Genomic DNA, 18,048 nt, shown 5'->3' on the forward strand with positions numbered 1-18,048 from the left:
CTAAATGTGGAGTTGGGGATCCAGTATAGAAGTCATGAAGGGGTTGCCCTGTGGGGAGGGAGGAACACGGGAGCCTCAGTGGCTCTTAATGATTTTTAGGATCCATCTGGCGTAGGGGTGAACTTCTGTGAAGAATCCTTCACTTCCCAGGGTGACACTGCCTTTTGCCCAGGACAAGATTCCATGCAACCTCCCAGCACAGACAGCTGGAGCCGCTGAAACTTCCTGCCGGGAAAGGGGAACAGAAGGTCAATGTCATTCTGTCCTCATGGAACAAGAATAAATCCCAACAAGTGGCACATTAGAGTAGCAGGGGCATTGAAGGGACTGGACTTATTTTTTTGTGTATTTTTTTAGAGGCAACAACCCTCTCTTCACATCCACACAGGCCTCACCTGTCTTGGGTCAAGCTTGGCCCAACCTGAGAGCAAGCAGGTAAAGAAAGGACAGATGGTTCTACTGAAAATTCCTTCCACTCTGAAGGAGGGAAGGGGAATGGATGACAAACCCAGAGAGTGAGTGGGGAAAGGAGAAGGACTTCAGGCCTTTGGGATAAGTATCATTGGATTGTCCACAGTCACCTTCCCTCCCCGTGGACCCTTTGCTGTCTTCCTGTCCGGGGAGAAGGGAAGATACCTTAATTGCATATAGGGTGCTCAGAGGTTGTCCCACACACATGATGTTGGCTGTCGTTCTTTGGCTTAGTATACCCTGGCACTCATGGGAAGGAAGAGAATATTGGCTCGTCCAGGTGAGGATGTCGGGATCACTCACTGTGGGAATGAGAAGAGAAATGAAGCCCAGACTGACTTATTCTCCTGATCCAGGTCCTCCTGGGATCAGCCTCCGTTGTGCATATGCATGAATCCCTGAGAATATTCATTGCCGGTAGTAAACATTCCAATCCCCTCAGAGTCCCTGGTTCAGTGTCTCTGTGTCAGAACAGTGGATTCAGGGCAGGAGTCCCTCCTCACATCGGACGTCGGATCCGAGTCCTCTCCACTATGCCTAATTCAGAACCTTTGAGGACCCAGGAGAAAATCATGAGTGACTTTGAGAAGAGACAGACACAAAGCCTTCGTCTCCAAGAAATCTGTCTTCTCAGCACCTACTTCATCTTCTTTAAATGCAGAAATAGAGGGAGAAAACTGTTTTTAATGTGTTTAAGAGTGTTTTGTGGTGCTTATTTTTAAATGGATTATTTATAAGTGTAGATGTGTATACATGTAAATATATGTACATATTTCCTTTAAGTAGTTGGTAGTATCTCTATGGTAGCAGTTGTTAGTATCCTGTTAATGTCAGGGTGCAAGGATTCTAATCAAGATATTATACAATTTTAATCTCTGGTAAAGAATAGCAAGGAGGAAACAAAAAACTGACCAGAGATTGCTCAAGCAAAACTTAATGATTTGTGGAGCAAGATTTTTTTCCTGGGGTGTAACCAATCTAATGTCCTAAAGTAGATTAGACCAGAAAGTGTCAGGTCAGAAAAGAAAGGAGTTAGGTTCAGTTTTCAACTTTTAGGGGAATTGAATCAAAATACGTAAAACAAGCTAGGTGAAAGTAGTCTAGTTACTTGAAATAATGAACTCCCAATAACTATGGGGAGCCTCGCACCAGAGGGCTTATAGAATTAGTTTGTCACCATGGTCCTGACCTGCAGGGGACAGACCCTCGCCATGGGCTTGTCACACAGGGCCTGTGTGATAAAACGTTCCTATAGTTTTATTTTGTTTTCAAATGGTATGTAATAACTTGCTTTTGTGATGTGTGATGTCATTATTTTGAATAAGACTTATAAAGTCAAGGCCAAAGGTCATAAATCTTTGACTTGTTCAGAAAACATATTCACTTAGATTCCCAGGAATGTGGCTGCTAAACTGAAAATGAAGTTGCCAACAGGGAAGAATGTAAAAGTTCCCACGTTTTATTTGTTTTTGCAAAAGAGAATTATTTTAAAAGTTCCCACTTGGTAGTTGTTTTTGCAGAACAGATGACTTGTTCTGTAGCCACGACCGGGGTCTAAATGTGATGATTACTGTCCATGACATTTTGCCTCAGTGGACAGAGCTTTGGCAAGTCAATCAACTGAGGTCACTTTTAAAGTCAGTCAATCAGACCACTCCAAAAAACATTCCTCAGAAGACCAACCAATCAACAACAACCTCTCCCAAGTAACCATACTTCTTACAGATGAGGTCAATACCCTTTAGCCTCTGAAAGTCCTCTGGTCCCTGTCCACAAACTTCCCACAAAACCCGCATGAACCCAGTAGTCTCTGCTCAGCGAGACTGTCCCTGCTCAGCATGCTCTTCCTCACTACAATAAGCCATACGTTTAGCTTTATCATTTCATGTCAGATGTTGAGGGGTGGCTCCATCATCCCTTGACAATACCTAAAAAGAACATAATGGTCATCAGCAGCCCCATGAAGCCAAGGCCACCAAGGACCGACAAATGTGTAAGGAAGCAACGTTCTTCATACAATGCCCTTCATACAATGATCCAGCAGATCTCTGCTCACGCCAATTAGAGCTCAGAGGGCGGAGGGTGCCTGCAGCATGGGTTGCAGCAATTTTTCCAATGCCTGTCTGGCCAGAGGGACACCCAGAGAGACACCATGAGCGTGTTATAGCACTCAACTCCTGTGAACCCCGCCAGTCCCCTCCCCTCAGTGGGAACCATCGGATGGAGCCGCAGATCTAAGAGGCGCACTCTCTTTGTGGAAACAGATCCGGGACGGAAGACATGGCTCCCCGAGCCACCCCCGTATCGCCCAGGGTCCACTCGAATCACCATCAGCACAGGCCAGGTTGTCTGTGGTCGGGGTGGGAAGCATCCTCAGCTGCCTTCCAACAGCACATGTTTTATTTTGGTTTCCCCACTGCTGTTTCCATGATGGCTTGGTGGGCTTCCAGTAGCCGTCCCTGAGGCAGCAAGGCACCCTCCCACAGTACACCTTGATATTACCCTTAGAGTGAGCCACTAACCCACCTTTATTTAAAGATTTTACTTATTTATTTTTAGAGCGGAAGGGAGGGAGAAAGAGAGAGAGAAACATCAATGTGCGGTTGCTGGGGGTCATGGCCTGCAACCCAGGCATGTACCCTGGCTGGGAATCAAACCTGCGACACTTTGGTTCACAGCCCGCACTCAATCTACTGAGCTACGCCAGCCAGGGCTCCCACTTTTATTTAAATTCAGTTCCCAGGATGCAGATCCTGGTTCTGGAGATGTAACACTTACTGCCTATTCTGTTCGTTGATGTCCATTGGGCTGCTCTCTATCAGCCTCTCTGAATTTTATCCTTTGACCTCTCATGTCAGTATTGTTAGGTCCTGAAAGCAATCGCTCTGAAGTCAAGAACATTACCTCGGAGCCCCCATTCCCCTCAAGTATATCCCTCCAGGTCATCCCCAGGTCGAAGCCGAACACTTACGGTTTTTGTATTCATTCCACCTCCAGGTCGGGATGAAGCAGGAGTCGTTCAGCACCAAAGGTTCCAGGGCGATGGCGATGGTTCCCACGTAGGGGTTGAGGGCCACGGCCTCGGACAGTTTTATCATCATCAGGTCATTCTCCAGCGTGTGCGTGTTGAATTCAGGGTGGGGCACGATCAGTGAGTAATTCCGTATCTGCTCTTTGTTGTTCTTGATGGTGGGTTGGAAAACTCCCAGTCGAATTTTAACGCTTTGGGAGAAAGAGGGCAGAGAGACAGTTAACACACACACACGTGCACGCACGCACACACACACACACTAAAACAGGGTCATAAAATGTCAGAACTGCAAGATACAACAGAGGCAACTTTCTACAATCCTCTTAATTTTCTCTCTTAGACCTGAGAACCAAAATGACCTCCCTTGGTCTATAAAATAGTGGTAATAGCATATAGCATTGTTATGTTCGAGTCAATGTATATATAAATCCTGACATGGTACCTGCCACCCAGGACATACCTGTGCAGTCTAATTGTGATGGTGATGATGATGATGATAATGATGCTGATGATGATGATTTGGATAATCTGATTGAGCAGGCAATAGAGATGGCACCTCAATGCATTATTCCAGAGCCCTTGCCTGTACTACACTGTCTCAAGACCCTCTTGAGAAAGCATACAGTGCACTTCGCTTCTACACATCCTTAGGCCCCTCCCAGCTCCTCCCAGGCCCATGTCATTGTACGGAAACCACGTGCCGCCTGCACTGATCACGGATCCACCCAGCTCTTGGCAGTCTGTCAGGATTCCCCTTCACCATTTTCCATTATGCCCCCCGGACAAACTCAAACCCACTCGCTTCCATCGCCAGAAATCCAGTCGTGTGCCAGATACGAGAGCCATTTGCCTGCGGTGGACAGTTCACGCAGAATGTCAGTTTCTTGGAGGGGATGACCTGTCCTTATTTCCTTTGTATTTCTCACAATGTGCAGAGCAGGGGTTCCGTCTGTGTTTGAGTAAACTGTCTTAAGCAGCCAGGTGGCTGAGAGCTCTGAGCATGAAAAGACCCTTGCGTGCCCCTGAAACTCTGAACAGGTGCCGGTCGCACTGCGCACTGGGACCCAGTCACAACGGAGACGCTGAGATTTGCAAGGGACAGTGTTATTTTGAGCCATGCACTGTTGCCATTCTCCTGCCTGGCGCTTTGCCCTTGTCCCGGGAATTGCCTCGCCCTCTCGGTATACTCAGCTGACAGCGGTCTCCCAGATACCCTGACTGCCTGGGCACTCGATTCCCAGGCTGTAGGTACTTGGCTGCCACCTCCTCTTCCCGTGGGTCCCTTCTCGGCAAAGGGGCCGCACGTGGCCACCCGAACGGAAGTGGATCTCTTGTTTCCTTCCTGTTTATTGCAGCGTGCCACTCTTTTCATGCTTTCTTTTTGGCTGTTTGTTTATTTTGGCACTTCCTCTCCTGGAATGCAGGCTCCATGAGGGGAAATTTATTTCCATCTTTTTCCCCTCGCCATTTTCTCAGTGCATGAAGCAGTCCCTGCCACATAGTGAGTGTTTAGAAAAGACACTGAGTGAAAGAATAGTTTACCCTCCATGAGTTAGAGTCTTCTGGCACCTTCCTATTGGCCTCTCTTCATTTAAGAAACACTTTATTTATTTATTTTTAGAGAGGGAGAAGGAGAGAGAGAGAGAGAGAAACATCGACGTGTGGTTCCTTCTCACACGCCCCCTACTGGGGACCTGGCCTGCAACCCGGGCACGTGCCCTGACTGGGAATCAAACCGGTGACCCTTTGGTTTGCAGGTCGGTGCTCAATCCACTGAGACACACCAGCCAGGGCTACTGACCTCTCTTAAACTGACAAATGTGTATGATTTTCCCCATTGGGAAGAAGATCCTCTCTCTTGCTGGGGCCTCATAGTCCTTTAGGATGCCATTAGCGCGTGCTGGAATGCCTCACCAGACCCCCTTTTGTTTAACCACACCCCTCCTGGCCCCCGAGCAAAGGGGTACTCACGGTAAGGGGCAGTGAGCAGCTGTCAGGATCCACTCGGGGCTGATGAGAGACCCCACGCAGGGTTCCGGGCTGGACTGCAGGTAGGCCAAGTAAGGAATAGTAAACTCGCCTGGTGAGCTCAACTTTTCCTTTTTAGACTCGTTGGCCAGAACGACCGCTAAAGAATGGATGCGGTCATAGGTAGAAAGAAAGACAACAAGGTTGAGAGGTGGCCAGGGTAGTTTTTCCCAGCCCAAGGTTTTCGAAGGTATTTTCGAGGCCTTCCAATTATATTCCATATTCGTCTTAAATCAGGGAGAACCAAGTGTGCCGCTCAAGCCGCCCACGTTAAGGACACCGACACCTGTCCCTGCCAGGCAGGGAAGGAACAAGGTAAAGGCGCCCTGACTTTGCAGGTGCAAGTGTTAGGCAGCAGCTGGGAAGGAGCAGCTGGAGGAGAAAGAAGGCGGGGCCCCTTGTCACGACAGTCTAACGAGAACTTAACACGGGAGGCTGGAGACAAGGGGGAGTCACGTCTCCCCCACTGACCCAGCCGTCCTGAACCCGGTCCGATACAATCGCCAGGTGCTCTGAGAATCACAAGCAACACTATGAGAGCTCAGGAGGAGAGGAGCCCTCGAAATTCTCAGATGTCATCTCCACTAGCTGAGAAAGAAAACCTTTAAAACTGTGGGTTAACCCCAAGGTCTAGAAGTGGGACGAAGAGGGGAACTTAGGCACTGACTGAAGTACATCACCCCTGAACCCCAATAGTCAGCACACTCAGATTAACTGAGGGCCCACTTGTTGCCAGGTGCTCAAGTGTCTAGAACAAACTTACTAATAAACTTAAAAGCAAATTCACTAATGATTTTATTTCCTCCATAGGGGAGGCACTCAGACTAGACAGGTGCCTGCTTGCAGCTTCGGGCTTGTATGCGTTCCATAAATATACTTGCTCTCCTCCCCACTATATGTGCTTGTCTCTTGTCTCTCGTCTGAGATCTTCTCTGGTGAGCAAGGGAAGAACTGAGGAGGGGGAGCTCCTGAGTCGGGTCTCCCCGGTAACATCTTTTAGGAGGGGGAGCCCCCTGACTTGGGTTTCCTGGTAACCAAAGGGATGGACAAGCTTGGGGAGGGGCCACGAGGCTTCCCATGTTCCAGCCCCTGCAGCCCAGGTTGAGGGAGGGCCTCCTTTTCCTGTGGCCGTGCAGAAACTGAGGCCGTCAGCACACACCACGCTCAAGAGTCAGGCACTTACCAGGGGCACATCCAACAGGTTCCTGGGCCTCGGAGGGCGTGGGGAGAGTGCTGATGGGGTGGGCTGTGCCTCCTGAGCGAGTGTGGTTCCTTCTGTTTCCTTCATCAGTTACTTGAAGGAAATGCCCTCAGCTTCCTAGCCCTTGCACTGTGGCCAGTTACTTCCCTTTCTGAGCCTCCCCCGCCCCCAACCCATCTCTCCCAAGGCGGCAGCAATGGCTCAGACTCTCACCAGTCGCGCCCAGGAGGGTGACGATGAGACAGAACTTCATGGCGGCCGCGATCTCACCAGGAGCAGACATGTGGGTTCAAACTGGAAACAATTCCGGCCTTTGCTCCAAGTGTCTCCGTTAAGAACAGCTGGGGAGAAACTTTAACTGGGGGCTGGGGGAGACGCAGGGATCTTACAGGAGTCTTCAAACTAGTCCGTATCCAACCCCTTTGTAGGACAAAAGCCGGGAGCTGTGCCTGCTGTGGGTGGAAGAGAGGAAGGAGCCCACCCAGTCAAGCCCCTGGTGCCTCTTCTCTGTCCCTAAAAATCTCCAGAGTGGTGAGGTGTCCGCGGACACTTTCCCTCCCCTCTCTGTGACATAGCCTTTCTCTGTTGTCCCCTCCTGTCTTTGTGACCGCCACCCTCTCTCCCCGCCCTCACTTGCCGCCTCCCCTTCCCCAGAGGCCCTCAGAGAACCGTCTCACAGATGCATGAAACACTGGGGTAGGAGACAAATTTAATCAATCGTGCCCTCCCCCGCCCCCCGAGCTTTAGAGATGAGGACACCGTGGTCCGCAGGGAAGTCGGTGCAGCGTCAGGACTTGGACCTGAGCCTGCAGAGGTCCTCAGACAGGTTGTTCCATGCCGGAGCCCTGGGCCCCCGGAGGACAGCAGTGGGCAAAAAAGTCCCCTGGGCGTTTTGCATGCTGGCAAACGGCTTGCCACGAAGAAATACCCTTGCCCATGTGAGTTAGAGGAGACTTTTCGAGGCTCCCCTGAGACTTCAGATGACCCCTTGGTTCCCAGGGACAAGGTCAAGCACAGACCTTCCCCCTTTGCCCTGGACGGGACACAGGCCCTCCAGCTCCTCATGCTTTGCCTCATGAATGATTAGCTGAGCTTAGAGCTGTTTCCCTGGAAACGGGCCAAACATAGACAGCTGACCGAGGAGCGCCCCAATTGCAAAACTGCCCCCCTGTGGATCTCCCCACCTGCACCTTGTCTGTTTCTCCCAATAAAAATCTGAGGCAAAACCATCCTGCTGAGAGATTTTCTTCGAGTCCAGAATGTCCTCTTATTGCAAGAGTCTGAATCAAATCGATATTTTTACCTGTTCAGGTGTCTTTGACGCTTGCTCTTTCTGATGCACCACGCTCGTCTTTGTAAGGTAGCCTTACATGCAAACTTTCCAATGCCCGCTCCCCAAGCAATGGAAAACGGTGGGGTCAATCAGGGCTATGCAGGGGTGTCCAACCTGCGTCCCGCAGGCCACATGTGGGCCGGGACGGCTGTGAATGCCGCCCAACACGAAATCGTAAATGAAAACATTATGAGATTTTTGTGTGTGTGATTATATGTTGCAATGTATTTAAGTGTAGCCCAAGACAACTCTTCTTCTCCCAGCGTGGTCCAGAGATGCCGAATGTTGGACACCCCTAGATGGCCTTCTGCGGTGTCCTTCTCTGGCCTTGGGGTCTCAGTAGTGCTGGCCCCATAGAATGAGTTCGGAAGGGGTCTCTCCTCAGTTTTGGGGGGAAGAGTTTGAAAAGGATTGGTGTTAATTCTTCAAATATTTGGTAGAATTCGCCAGCGAAGCCATCTGTCTCTGGGTGTTCTGTGTTGGGAGTTTGTTTGTTTTTGCTCACGGCCATCTCTTTGCTGGTTATTTGTTCAGATTTTCCATTTCTAAAGTGCTTAGAGTGGTGACGAACAGGGGCGAATAGTCAACGCTATATCAATGCTTGTGAAATAAAATAGCTGTAACCTTGGGACCCCCATGTTTCCCAGGCTTCTGGGGACATTTTTTTATCTGAGTGGCCAGGGATTGTTGTGAAGTCCTTAGATCTTTGCAGCATTTTCATGTTTGTTAACATAACCGCAAAGAGCAGAGAACACGGGGTCAGACTTCTAGGGCTGCAATCCCAGCCTCGGGACCTCCGTGAGCCCCAGGATTCTAAACTACAAAATGAGAGAAATGTTAGTACCTACTTCATAGGATACTTGTGAGGATTAACTGATGAAATGTTATGTAAAAGCACACACATAGCATGTGGCACATAGAAAGTCCTTTGAAATGCTTGTGCTTATTCGTACATATTTGCCTCTGCGGAAGCAAGCAGTGTGTCCTGAATTCTGCCAAGGGGCAAACCCTCAGCGCATCCCCCCCGCCCCACAGACTGTGTGTTCGGCCCCAGCTGGGCCCGGAGCACCTTTCCTCCTGGAGGCGGGGATTCAGAATTGTCACACGCCTGCAGCTGAAGGTGTCCCCAGTTCAGCAGAGCTTCCTCTACTGAGAGACTAGGTTATGGAGTGTACCGAGTAGACGTAAATTCCTTCTACCCAGTGTATACAGCCTACGTGAAAAAAAAAGTTATAGCTAAGCTTCGACATGCTGATACTGCTTTATGTTTCATGCCTGAAGAAGGTCCTAACCTCGAAGTTGACAGGTGAGAGCCATTTCCTCAGAATTTTCTGGAGCAAGTGATAAGTAAATTGACCTGTTACTATAATTAGACAAAACAACAACAGAAACAAATGTTTTATCTTTCTGCATTGTCCCTAATCTCAGACGGTTCCCTCGTTACATTTCCTTAGTTTTGCTACAGAAATACCCTGTCTTTCTGGATCTTTCTGAATCAGGAATTCAGTATTTATTTGTGGTAAATGTATTTTGGTCCGAGCTCTCTCTTCTGACTAAAAAATGGTTTTTATTCTCAATCGTAGTTTCCATAGGTCTTGATGCTTCTCGTGGTCCGTTAGAAGCAGATCTGCCTTCTGGTCACCCACTCCTTTCCCCGGTTTGCCGGGGGGCATGGGCGTTGATCAGCATTACAGTCCGTAACCTCTGTTTGTTTCCGGTTTACCCAGTGAGCACGCACGTGCCGTGGAGACAGGGCTTTGACTGTGTTCTTCTCTAATGTATCTTTAGTGCCTCAAGCAGGGTCAGGCACCCAACAGGCCCTCGATAAGTGTGTGTGGAGTAAAGGCTCGGACACATGGAGAGAAGGGTTACATTGGGTCCCCCACAGGACACACCGGGTATGTTTAGTCAATGCTCTGCTAATAGATATGAGCGTTGTTGCTGGAATTTCAGGGTTCGGTAGACAATGCACTGAGAAACATCCTGGATTATTCTAATGGAGGTCGTGGCTGCCTTCTTAACACCTACTTCTCTTCCTCTTCATAACAACCCTTCGATTATTTTGTTAACCAATCGTGTACCATGTAGGTCATGTCTATCCCAGAGAGAAGGGTCCACCTCTCACTTGGATGGTAAACTGTGAAACTCAATTGTAAGTTAATAGTGTAATCGCATTTAACGAATGGCTCAGGGATCTGTAAGTGACCAAATTCCTATAAGGTGATACCATGCAGTGTCTGCTGGGCGCTCCCGGGAAAGGAAGCCTCTTAGACCTTCTGGGAGTCACTCTGTTTCTTTCTCTCCCTACATGCACACCAGGGAGAGCATTGCCTTGAGACTTTAGTCTTAGGGCAAAGCTGGCAGTAACTCGGAGAGCAAACGTAAAGAAAGTGGGTCGCACTTTATTTGTTGATAACATTTTTGGGATCAACTCGTCCTTGAAGGCCTTCCTAATTCTAAACTTTTATTAGTGCATTTTTTAAGGCTGTGTGAGTTGGATATTCTTTTCCTTGCAGCCATGTGATTCCTAAAGCATAGTCACATTTATACATTTTATATACATATGTTAATGGGATACATTTCTAGAAGTCGATTCCTGGGTTAAAGAGCATACAGACTTCCACCTTAATATAAATTCACAAGTTGTGAACGGCTTTTAAACAAAAGAGATAGAAAGTGATGAGATGTGCTGAAAAGGGACTTGTGGGTGGCACCAAGAAACATGGTTCATTTGTCCTCTCATACTTTTTTTTGTGCTGCCCTGGTCTTTCTTCTGTTACCATCTCACTTATCCTGCCTCTGAGTCTCTCCTCTGTCCGCAGTGGTTCGGTGAAGCGCTGTGTATTGAGGATGGGGGTGAGGTAGGTGGAAACCCATTTCAGAGGGAACGGGCATCTTTCAACTCATTTGTTTCTGGGGAGAAGCCTGAGATATATCTAAGGCTCCTTACTTTAATAAGGAGAAGCTATAGATGTAATTAATTTAGGCCAAATGCAAATATAGAAGCAACTCAATGAGAAGGAAGTAAGACAAGGCCCATTAATTATGACCAAATGTTCAAGACCCTTGAATGCAGAGCTCAGGAATTTGGACTTTATCCTAACAGCAGCAGCAGGCGATGTTAAAGGGTCAGGGCTGCTCCCTGCAAGTATACCACCCCAAGTTACAAAGGGATAGAAAATTTATTATGGGGACACGTGTCTTCCTATACTCTCCTCCCCCACGATACCCACTGTGGACTGTTTGTGCCCCCCCCAAAATTCCTAAGTTCAAGCCCTGACCCCCAGAGGGTCGGTATTGGGAGTTGGGGCCTTTGGGAGGTAGTTAGGTTTGGATGAGGTCATGCAGGTGGAATCCCATGATGGGACTGGTGTCCTTATAAGGAGAAGACGTTAGAACTAGCTGTCTCAGCCACGTGAGGAGAAGGGACAAGGTAACTGTCTATAAGGAAGTGGGCTCTTACCACTTCCTGCTGGCCCTTGATCTTGGACTTCCCAGCCTCCAGAACTGTGAGAAATTGTCTGTTGTTCAAGCCACCAAATCCACAGTTCTCTGGCGACAGCAGCCCATGCCGATGAAGGCACAGCTCTCCTTCACCTGCCCACTGGGACCACAGACATTTTCCTCTTTCTTTTTTTTTAAAAGATTTTATTTATTTATTTTTTAGAGAGTGAAGGGAGGGAGATAGAGAGAGAGAGAGAGAAACATCAATGTGCTGTTGCTGGGGGTTATGGCCTGCAACCCAGGCATGTACCCTGACTGGGAATCGAACCTGCAACACTTTGGTTCCCAGCCTGCGCTCAGTCCACTGAGCTACACCAGCCAGGGCTCTATTTTCCTCTTTCAGACCTCCCCCACCTACTCCAGCATTTCCATGCTCAGCCCTCCTGTGTCTTTCTCCTTGAGCCGTGCCAGACATGCCCAGAAACCTCGCGTTGGGACTCGTGCTCCCAACCGTCCTCTGGGTGACTGTGGAACAACCCAGAGCTGGGGAGGGCGTTGCAGAGCTAAAGCAGGCTGCCCGTGCTGCCTTTCCAGACGGAACAGACAGAACGAACATCTGCTCTCTCTCACCAAGACTTCTGTGACCTTAAAGTAATAGATCTATGTTCTGCAATCTTATCTGCATTCATACTTTTTTGTTTTTTGTTTTTTGTTTTTTTGCATATACTTCAAAATAGTACGTAATGTGGGCTGGAGGCCGGAGAGACTGGTGTTGGAAGAGAGGCCCAAATTGCCGCAGGCATCATGCCTGTAATAGCAATAAAATCCCAGTTAGAAAAGAAGAAAGATCTTGGACAGCCAGCATATAAATAGGTGAAATCTTGAATAATGCAGGAACTCTGAAATTTTAAAAGCTTTCTCCTTCTGGAGATGCTCCTTCTCCAGCCTCGCAGAGTGGCATGGAGATTAGAGAAAAACGTAGCGAGAACGCAGGGTGGCAGCTGCAGGGACACTTGGGGAGTGAGGACAGCCAGGGCTTCCTCCCAGTGTTCCCAGGCACTAGCCGAGTGACTTTGGGAGGGCGATTTTAACTTTCTGCCTTGTAGTGTCACTGTCTGCTTAAAAATGTGATGGTGACAGCGACCCCTCCCCTTATTCATCTCCATATGCTCCGTGTCCCATACAGCCTGGCACAGAGTAGGTGAGCAGTGAAGTCATTCTGATTAGGTGAATACATAACTAAACAACCTTTCAAATCCCACCCTCATATAATAGTCTATGTCCACCCTCTGACACAGCAGCCAGTTTCAAGGGAAAGCGGATGAATACCAAGGAGGCCAGTTCTCGGACATATTTGATGCGGGACAGAATGTTTTTATTTAGGCACTGTGTTTGGGCATGGGAAGAAGGCGACGTCGTCTGGCACGGAGGTGCACTTAGTTGGCAGCGATGGTGTTCTTGATCCAGCTCACATAGTTGCAGACCTTGGTGTACACGCCAGGCTTGCCCTTCAAAGCGCAGCCGTAGCCCCAGGAGACGATGCCCTGCAGCTGGCCGTTGCAGACCACGGGGCCGCCGGAGTCACCCTGAGCAGGAGGGAGAAGCCACTCAGAACTCGCAGCCATGCCCGCATGGGTAAAGGCTCGATGTCCCTGCACTATCCGGGGGCCATCCCTTCAGGCTGCTGGTCCTGCATAAAGCCCCTTCTCTCCCCATTAGACATCTAAGCCTCCATCTCCGTACCGCATCCCCATTCTTCCTCCTCCCTCCCTCTAGACCCTTCTTGTTCCTTAGTTGTCCAAGAAGAGGTGGGGATGGGCCAGCGTAAGGCTACCCTGCGAGCCCTGCTCCTTTCAGGGAGCGCCCTTGGATGCAGGCCTCCTCCGGAGGGCGCCTTGGATGTCCTATTTGCACATCATCCTCAGTGTATCTTTTTACCCTTAATTCGTACCATTCATATGGCAGAAGAAAAAACGATCATTTGTCACAAGCCTACCCCTCAGCCCTCATGATTGGTCCCAGAGAAAACCTTTCAGTGTTCTGTGTTCCAGGAGAGGGAAAATTGGGTGGAGGTGGGTGAGGTGGAGTCGGAAAGAGAAGGAAAGCGAAGGAACTCACCTGGCAAGAGTCCTTGCCGCCCTCCAGGAAGCCCAGGCACATCATGTTGTTGGTGATCTGGTCTGGGTAGGCATTGCGGCAAGCGCTGTCGGAGAGGATGGGGGCATCCAGACACTGCGGCAGCTCGGGGTAGTTAGCTGTTGGGCGCGGGAGTGAAAATGGAAGCAGGTTATCCGCAGGATTCCTGGCACATTGCTGTCCCACGGTCTCTCCCCTCCTTCCCAATGCTGCCACGCTTTCATCCACGTGGCCAATAATTTCTGCTTTGGAAGAACAACTTTTATGTGGAAGGCCTTCCAAAGAGTTTTGATCCGCAGGCTGTTGCCTCTCTGAGACCAGCATCTGGGACCACAGATCTCAAATCTAGAGACTTCCTTTCTCAAGCAGGTCTTTGCCTCAGGCAGCTCCAAACCCCTCAGCCTCGGCTCTGTGTACCACTCAGTTCCCAGTTCTCTGCAAATCACTACTCACTTCCGTTGACTACCTGGCATCTTTATTACAGCTCATTTGTGCTGCGTTTTTCAGCAAAGGACTCTTCCTCATTCCCATGAATATATTCTAAGGCCCCTTATGTCCACGGACTCCCTCTGGGAACCTTGTCTCGAGCGGCAGTTTGGACTAACTGACCCCCCCACACGCCCTTGACCCCCAGGATTCTCAGACCTGGTGCTCGTGTTTCATGGGACACTTACTGCCGACGCTCTGGGTGTTGCCCCAGCCGGAGACGAGACACTGGGTGCCAACACTTGCACAGGTTTTTGGCAGAGAGACAGTGGAGACGCGAGAGTTGAGAGTGGCGGGCGAGCTCAGTTTAATCAGCATGATGTCATTATCGATGGTCTGGGAATTGTATTTGGGGTGGCGGATGATCTTGGCCGCATTGATGAATTGCTCGTTGCCCTCCGTAAGTTCGATGTTGTACTCTCCCAGACGCACCTGGATGCGGCTGGGTGAAAGGATTCAACGTTCTCTAAGTTTTCAACTTGAGCTTTCCCCCTTCCTGGCGAACCCCAGTCACGGGCATGTGCACAGACACCACCCGCTTCCGGCATTCACGCACACAGGTAGCTGTGCACGGAAGGCCGTCCCAGCAGACACGGTGCAGTTAGAGTATCGCTTAGGTGGGTGTCCCTGCAGGCACGGACTCACAGCCCCCGCTCTTGCTGGAATAGCGAGGCGTAGGAATGGGAACCGAATGACACCAGTGAGACGACGGGAGATGAGGGGAACCTGCCCTCGCTCCCCCGGTTGGGATGACCAATTATTGTGGGGAGGCGTGGCAGCAATCAGAGTCACGGGAGCAGAAGGAGCTTCCTTATTGTCAATGTCCTGGAAATTTCATGTGTTTTCTCACCTCCACAGGGTCTTGTGTCTGGGTGAGCTATGAGGATTAACGCTCTCAAGCTAGTTGTACGTGTACTTCGCCACGCCCTATTCCCCTCCCACGTCCTTATTGGGGAGGTCATCCGGGCACTCTAAGGGCACCCACCCTGTGAAAGTCCCTCCACACATCGTTCAGTGCCTGGGGGAACAATGACGTCTCTAGAACATGCATGTTCGCCCCTGAATCCTAACTCTGTTGGTTACCCCGCTCGGGCTGTGGCAGGGCCGGGGGACGAGTTGATTCTAAGCACAGGGAGGTGAGCCTTGGCTACTTACGACTTGTAGCAGTGAGCCGCAGACACCACCCACTGGTTGTTGATGAGGGAGCCGCCGCAGAAGTGGTAGCCGGCGTTCAGGGACACCTGGTAGGGGATGCTGTTTTTTTTGCAGGTGTAGCCCCCGACGATCTTGTCATCGTCATCACTGGGGAAAGCAACTGACAGAGGAAAGTTGGAAAACTACCTGTTAAACAGGTCCATCTTGGCATTTGGACTCACCTCCAAGGATTTGCAGATTAACCGGAAAAGATCAAACAATATTCTCCTGTCACACATAATCAGGAAATGGTGATATTTAATGCAATGTTTCTAAAACCTAATTTTTCTGTACCTTTAACACATACCCTACATATCCAGTGGTAAGTATCTGATTTGTTTTAAATCCTTACCTGAAGACATGCTTATTGATGTAAGAGAAAGGGGAAAGGAGTGATAGGGGGAGAGAGAGAAACATCTCACCAATATTTCTCATTGATGTTCGGTCATCCCAGCTGGGGGCCGAATCTGCAATCCGGGCATTTGTCCTGGTTGGGAACCGAACCTGTGACCTTTTGGTTATGGGATGACGCTCCAACCAACTGAACCACAGCAGCCAGGGACGTGATTTTTAGTTTATGCTTTAAACTTAAGAAATAAACTGTGTGGTTCATATGTAATGCCCCCCCCGCAGATAGGAGACTCTTTACATAATAAATGTCCCAAACCCCACTACCTAAGAACAAAGCCGTGCTCAGCAGCCATGCAAACAGGTGTTCAGTGAAGCTTTGCAATATCCAGGGTTATGTGTGTCTGCAGTGGTTGGCCTAGGATAGGATACATATGCCCAGGAGGTAAGAGAAAGAAAGCTTTCAGAAACCAGCTGAGAATGTGCTGTCCTAGAAGGAAAATGGGAATTTTATACTTCCATCCCCCTCCGTCACGCCGGAAATTCTCTTTTAGGTTCTCACCTAAAATTGTCACAAAATAATTTTATAGAACATTGGAAGTTTTCCATCTCCTACCTTTCTCCCCAACCCCAATGATCTCTCCAACATTTTTCAATTGATTCAGATATACTACGATTTCTTATGGCTCCAAAAGTAGTTCATTGTATTATATGTGCCCTGTTGTCCATGTACTTTAAAGTAGTACTTTTGAGAAAGACATTTCTGGGCATATGGACCACTGTATGGAATTTACACATGCCCAATTTGGGGAAATTTAGTAGTTTAAAAATAGTCATTTCTCTAAGCTCATTTGATGGTTGACTAACGTGTTACTTTTACCGTGGAGAGGTTTAATTAGCAGAGATGTAAAACCCTGCCCATAGCTTTTATTCATGAAAGATAAAATATCTGGGCCTGTTATGGCCCCTGCTGAGGGGCCCTTTAGTCTAGAGGAGACTCGGGGTCTGACCCTCCCAGCCTCTGCAAGGGGCATGAGACTCGTCGTTAGTCCTGGTTATTATTAACTCCAAATCCTTAGCAAGGTCAGAGGCGCATTTCCTCACTATTGACTATCCTTTCCTTTCCTCTCCCTTTCATAGAGTTTACCTTCAACCTCAGGGCAGGTTCCATCTCTTTCTGCCTGCTCTACTCTGGTCACTTCCACTCAGCAATCTCTCCCCAACAAGTGGGACTTATGTGCCCATGTAGACTTATGGACTGTGCACTTGCTGTCTCGGCGTTTTAAGATTCTTGAGTACAAAAGAGATTATATTCAACATCCCTTGTCTTACAGAGTGTGGTGTGCAAGCTCAAATACGTGCTGGACTCCTATGGCTTCATTTAGCTACAGAGACTCACCAGCAGCTCCCAGGAGAGCGAGGAAGATGAAGGCCTTCATGGTTGCTCGCTAGGTCTGGATGCGCATAGGATGAGAAGGGCTTTTGTCCACTATTTATACCTGCAGGCTGGTCATCGCCGCCATGGCCATGGGTGCCAGACACGTGATTTCACAGGCAGCTCACAAATCCCAGTTTAGAATTCAGTTCTGTATCAAACTGAAGATAACTCAGCATGAAATGTAAACATGAACCACTTTTTCCAAAGGGTTGTGGGAATGAAAGTGAGGACCCCAGCTGGTGGGAGCTGTTCCCTGTAATAGAGAAGTGAGTTGAAATAAGGTCTCGGAACAGGGCTGCAGGTGTCCTGATTCCCAGGCAAAAGTCTTGGGCGTCTGGCTGTTCCTTTGCCAGCTGCGAACCTTTATCTTGCAGATGACCTTGTGCGCTGCACCCTTGACATTGAATTAACTCTGGCTCCGTTGCAATCATGTAACTTCTCTTGTGGCAGCTCTGGCCTCATCTACCCATGTTAACTGTCATGACCAACTGAAGCAACTTATTCCCCTGAGAAGAGAAAAATTACTCTGATTTGCAATTACAAGAGATCTAAACAGGAGAGTGAAAGAATAATAACTTACATGTATCTAGAACTTACTATGTATTAGGACTCTTCTAAATACTCTGCCTGTGGTTAATTTAGCAACGCTCATACTGACCCTACCAGATACTTATTATCATCCCCACTTTACAGACGGGAACATGGAGATACACAAAAGTAGAGGGAGCTTGACGCAACTCACGCAACAGGTGCATGGTAGGGGCAGGATCCCAAGCCAGGAAACTGGGCTTCAGAGTCCGTGCTATTAACCACTGGGAAACCCTTCCCCAGTAAGTTCACCAAAATCTGGAGACCACGGGGACAGAATGCTTGGCCAATGATAAGACGATTGAAATTTGCCGAGTGCTCACAGTGCATCAAGCACCGCGAACAGGATC

General features: G+C 49.0%; 2 protein-coding genes across 2 annotated transcripts; both read right to left on the reverse strand.

Moving 5' to 3' along the window:
- Nucleotides 1-75: 75 nt before the first annotated feature.
- Nucleotides 76-7,014, reverse strand: LOC114507245 (serine protease 58-like). Its single transcript, XM_028525145.2, has 5 exons — nucleotides 6,945-7,014; nucleotides 5,474-5,630; nucleotides 3,443-3,693; nucleotides 637-773; nucleotides 76-225 (listed from the first exon to the last, which is right to left on the reverse strand). Exons 1-5 carry the CDS (start codon nucleotides 7,012-7,014, stop codon nucleotides 76-78), a joined length of 765 nt encoding a protein of 254 aa, XP_028380946.1.
- A 5,904-nt stretch (nucleotides 7,015-12,918) lies between these two features.
- LOC114507874 (cationic trypsin) lies at nucleotides 12,919-17,530 on the reverse strand. The gene is made up of 5 exons (XM_028525919.2): nucleotides 17,072-17,530; nucleotides 15,286-15,445; nucleotides 14,319-14,572; nucleotides 13,627-13,763; nucleotides 12,919-13,094 (listed from the first exon to the last, which is right to left on the reverse strand). The coding sequence occupies exons 1-5, from the start codon at nucleotides 17,109-17,111 to the stop codon at nucleotides 12,945-12,947; spliced, it is 741 nt and encodes a 246-aa protein (XP_028381720.1). The 5' UTR covers nucleotides 17,112-17,530; the 3' UTR covers nucleotides 12,919-12,944.
- Between the last annotated feature and the right edge of the window lie 518 nt (nucleotides 17,531-18,048).

The sequence above is a fragment of the Phyllostomus discolor genome, chromosome 10, assembly GCF_004126475.2.
Source record: "Phyllostomus discolor isolate MPI-MPIP mPhyDis1 chromosome 10, mPhyDis1.pri.v3, whole genome shotgun sequence".
Taxonomy (NCBI): domain Eukaryota; kingdom Metazoa; phylum Chordata; class Mammalia; order Chiroptera; family Phyllostomidae; genus Phyllostomus; species Phyllostomus discolor.

What these genes read in the sequence shown, in the direction of transcription:
- LOC114507245 (XM_028525145.2), bottom strand. Translation starts at nt 7,014, where the DNA reads ATGTCTGCTCCTGGTGAGATCGCGGCCGCCATGAAGTTCTGTCTCATC. An exon ending in GCTGCTCACTGCCCCTTACC is followed by an intron (nt 3,694 to 5,473) that starts GTGAGTACCCCT and finishes TTTCTCCCAAAG; the next exon opens with CGTTAAAATTCGACTGGGAG. An exon ending in GCACCCTATATGCAATTAAG is followed by an intron (nt 226 to 636) that starts GTATCTTCCCTT and finishes CTTTCCCGGCAG; the next exon opens with GAAGTTTCAGCGGCTCCAGC.
- LOC114507874 (XM_028525919.2), bottom strand. Translation starts at nt 17,111, where the DNA reads ATGAAGGCCTTCATCTTCCTCGCTCTCCTGGGAGCTGCTG. An exon ending in CGCTCTCCTGGGAGCTGCTG is followed by an intron (nt 15,446 to 17,071) that starts GTGAGTCTCTGT and finishes TTCCTCTGTCAG; the next exon opens with TTGCTTTCCCCAGTGATGAC. An exon ending in CAACACCCAGAGCGTCGGCA is followed by an intron (nt 13,764 to 14,318) that starts GTAAGTGTCCCA and finishes CGCGCCCAACAG; the next exon opens with CTAACTACCCCGAGCTGCCG.